The 3347-nt window shown below is 52.3% G+C and overlaps 1 protein-coding gene across 5 annotated transcripts; it reads right to left on the minus strand.

Moving 5' to 3' along the window:
- Positions 1-527: 527 nt before the first annotated feature.
- On the minus strand, positions 528-3319 carry LOC122372001 (general transcription factor 3C polypeptide 6-like). 5 transcript variants are annotated; one of them, XM_043348834.1, is made up of 2 exons: positions 3083-3319; positions 528-2484 (listed from the first exon to the last, which is right to left on the minus strand). In XM_043348834.1, the coding sequence occupies exon 2, from the start codon at positions 2189-2191 to the stop codon at positions 1571-1573; it is 621 nt and encodes a 206-aa protein (XP_043204769.1). In that variant the 5' UTR covers positions 2192-2484; positions 3083-3319; the 3' UTR covers positions 528-1570. The 5 variants fall into 5 exon arrangements, with proteins under 5 accessions (XP_043204769.1, XP_043204770.1, XP_043204772.1 ...); XM_043348835.1 differs by having other exon boundaries at positions 3103-3284; XM_043348837.1 differs by having other exon boundaries at positions 3030-3254.
- Between the last annotated feature and the right edge of the window lie 28 nt (positions 3320-3347).

Genomic DNA, 3347 nt, shown 5'->3' on the forward strand with positions numbered 1-3347 from the left:
CCAAAACAGACACGCGAGCTCCCAGCGCCAATACCATTAAACATACCAAACGGCCGATAAAAGTCGCCAGTAGTTAGCAGTTAGCACTCGGCAGTTAGCACATACTCGTGTAGCGAAATGTAGCGACTACATAACTTTGGATATCAACACCATGTCATCCCCATCACGCAGCACGGCGCGTGGCGTGATGAACAGACCGTCCAGTCGCGGACAGGTGCTCCTAACTGCTCTAGCCGCGTCACGCCACAGCGCCAGGTGTCACCATATGTCAGCCGCTCCGGCTAATGACACGCGGCCGGGCGCTGGCGCTGGCCGACCTCCGCCGGACGTGTTGATAATGCGCCCGGTCTGTTCAGATATTCAGTGGCGGCTGCTACACGCCCGGATAGGATCGCGGCGGTTTTACATATTCCGTCCGCGGATGGGTCCAGGGATGTAATGCAGGCCAGAGGCGGGCGGGCTGGTGGTGAAAGCCGAGCAGCAGAGGGTTTGTGCGTGACTTCGTATGAAATAATTAAGACGGAAAATACAGCGCGATTTTATTCGGTTTTCCTGAGCTCCATGCATGGTAAATTGTGGGTAGCTGCTAACAATGCTTCAGAGTGAAAAGTACGGCACAAAATACTGCAGCGATCCATTTTTGTGCAACACATATCTTCCACGGTCACTTAATGGGGAATGTTTCCCGGGTCACAAATTCTCCGGTTTATATTTTCGAAATTGAAAGTACTCACATCACGCTCCTTTTGTAAACACGAGGTCTTTCACCATGAACTTTTTGAAAAGGGTTTGTGGCGAAGGCAAAAAGTTCGAGCTGTGAAACTGTCTTTCAAACTTATTCATTTACTACGAAATATAATACAATTTGCTCTCAGACGTGTGAATTATCGCACCCAAGACGTATGGAAATATTTAAACGAGTATGTACGAAATCGATATCAATCATGACATGACCGAAACAAAACAATGCACATTCAAACACCACCTGCTTCGGAAACAACTGACACATCCGGAGCAGCATGCTGTCAAAATCGTCCACGACTGCCCGACAGCTGAGAAACATAACAAGCTGACAGCAGCCGACAGGGACCCAGCCGCACCCCGGGCACCGTCTGTCCTCCCCTCGGCACCCTGCAATGGCGCGATGTGAGCCCCGAACTCCGGCGGAGTAACGGTGTCGGGCGGGGCGCGGCGCCACCGACCGGCGAAGGTCACTCGGCGGGGAGCGTGACCACTGGAGCTGACCGCCGTCGCCGCCGTCACAGGGTGCGACACCGGCCGAGCCCGCCGCTCACGCGATAACCAAACGGTCGGCACACAAAAATAAACACCGCAATCGGCGATACGAGTCGGAAAAGTCACCAGCTCGACGGGTCACGCGGTGGTTCCACGTCACTGTCGGTCACAACTACCGCGAAACGCAGCGTGCCGTCGCACGAGCGATACGCGACAGCGGTGACACGGGCGAGCACGTGATGCACGTGATCATGGCGGAGGTAAACGTGGCCCGTGACACACGTGCACGAAGTTCATGACACTAAAACGTTCACACGGGAGGGCACTTTGACGTTCAAGGTTTATCGCTGTTCGAAGGTGGTTCACTGTCTGAATTTTGAGCTTTGGATTGTGTCCCTGAGCCCTCCGCGGGCGTCATCTCCACATCCGAACCGCCCTCTGCCGGTGCTGAGTCCGTTTTCGCGTCACCAGTCTGCTTCTGGTCCTTCTCTGCTGTTTCAGAGCACGGCTCCTTTTCCTTCTCTGCTGTTCCAGAGGACGGCTCCAGCTCCGTTTCCCTGTCCTTCTCCGACCCCCCGGCTGACTCAGTTTCCTTTTCCGATTCCTCCGTCGAGTCCTCTGCCTCGGGAGGCGGGATCGCCGGCGGCGGTTCCTCGCCCTTCTTCCTCAGGAACACGCGCTGCATGGACAGCTTCTTGTCGGAGAAGCACACCTTGGACCACGTCTTCTGACCGCCATCGTCGGTCGACTGGCCCAGGAAGAGCGCCGAGCCGATCTGGTCCTCGTAGTGTCCCAGGAAGTTGTACTTGCCGAGCTGCAGCACCGGCTTGTCGGTGTCGATGCCGACGAACTGGTAGGAGCAGCCCTTGGTGAGCAGCTCGTCGTCGACCAGGCCGTGCAGCTCCACCAGTACCACCATCTCCTCCTCCTCGTACTCTGAGTCACCGCTCTCCATGGTGGAGCAGCGCGGACGGGCGCCACGGGCCGCGTCACCGCCAGACGGCTCCCGGTCACACCGCAGGTTACCACACCTAGCGCAGACGCACTGAGCGGTGGGATTTGTTGTGAAGAGCAGACACAACAGGCTTTAGTACAGTGGACTTGGCCAGTACCCCATGTGTTCCACCCACCTCAGGGCTCAGATGGTGCTCCACAGCTGCCTCGAGCTTTCTCCAATCCTTTTATTGATGAGTACTCTGGCTTGTGCTTCACCTTGCTAGATCTTGTAAATAGAACACAGTACAGATACTGCAATGCAAAACCAAGTTAGGTAAAGTCAGAAAAGAACAGCCAAAATATCACATGAAGCAGCTGGCAGTCCCAGTAATGGGCGAAATGGGGGACAGAGGAATGGGGCAAAAACTCTGGAAAGGAGGCATGTCTGGTCAGGCACCTATGACCTACAGGTGGCTACATCTTTAAAAAAATGCCAACTGCCAAGGGAAAAAGGAAAAGGGTCATCACCCATCCCATGTGATAAGTGTGAAGGTGTGATAAGTGTGATAAGATGTGATAAGTGGCATGGCAGCCGCATAGGCCCCTGCAGCTACCACCACCAGTCGGTAGGATGCTACGTGAGGCAACAAGGGAAAAAGGAAAAGGCCAACAGCCTTAGAGGCAAAAACATATATACATACTACCTCATCCGGCTAAAGGTCTTGCAGATTTAAGGTGTAAGTAGATGTTTGTTGAAATAACATCCAAACTGCATGCTAACACTGGTTTATTGTTATGTCTGCATTCTCCAAATACAATGCTTTCAACATTTTTTTAAAAAATAAATTAAAGCCTACATTTCACTAAGAACGCAAGCGCAGAGCACACAAAAATGTTTCATGCCACTTACCACATTGCATAGCCACTTACAATTTTTTTTTTTAAATTGAAATCTTGAAAACCATTCGCCAGGACGCTAAAGCGAGCACACATACAAGCAAAAAAGTGTTCAATAGCTGCAGGTTATAAAAAGTACCTGCTCGACGAACAGAAAGACGAAGATTTTCGCCAATTCTCTAGCTGGCTTTTGCCAGAAACGCCTTCAACATATATTTTCGAGCACAAATCTTACACCAGAAATGTCTCAAATGCGCAGTTTGCACTACAGTTGCCAT

The sequence above is a fragment of the Amphibalanus amphitrite genome, unplaced genomic scaffold (genome assembly GCF_019059575.1).
Source record: "Amphibalanus amphitrite isolate SeventyFive unplaced genomic scaffold, NRLGWU_Aamphi_draft 001305F_arrow, whole genome shotgun sequence".
Lineage (NCBI taxonomy): Eukaryota > Metazoa > Arthropoda > Thecostraca > Balanomorpha > Balanidae > Amphibalanus > Amphibalanus amphitrite.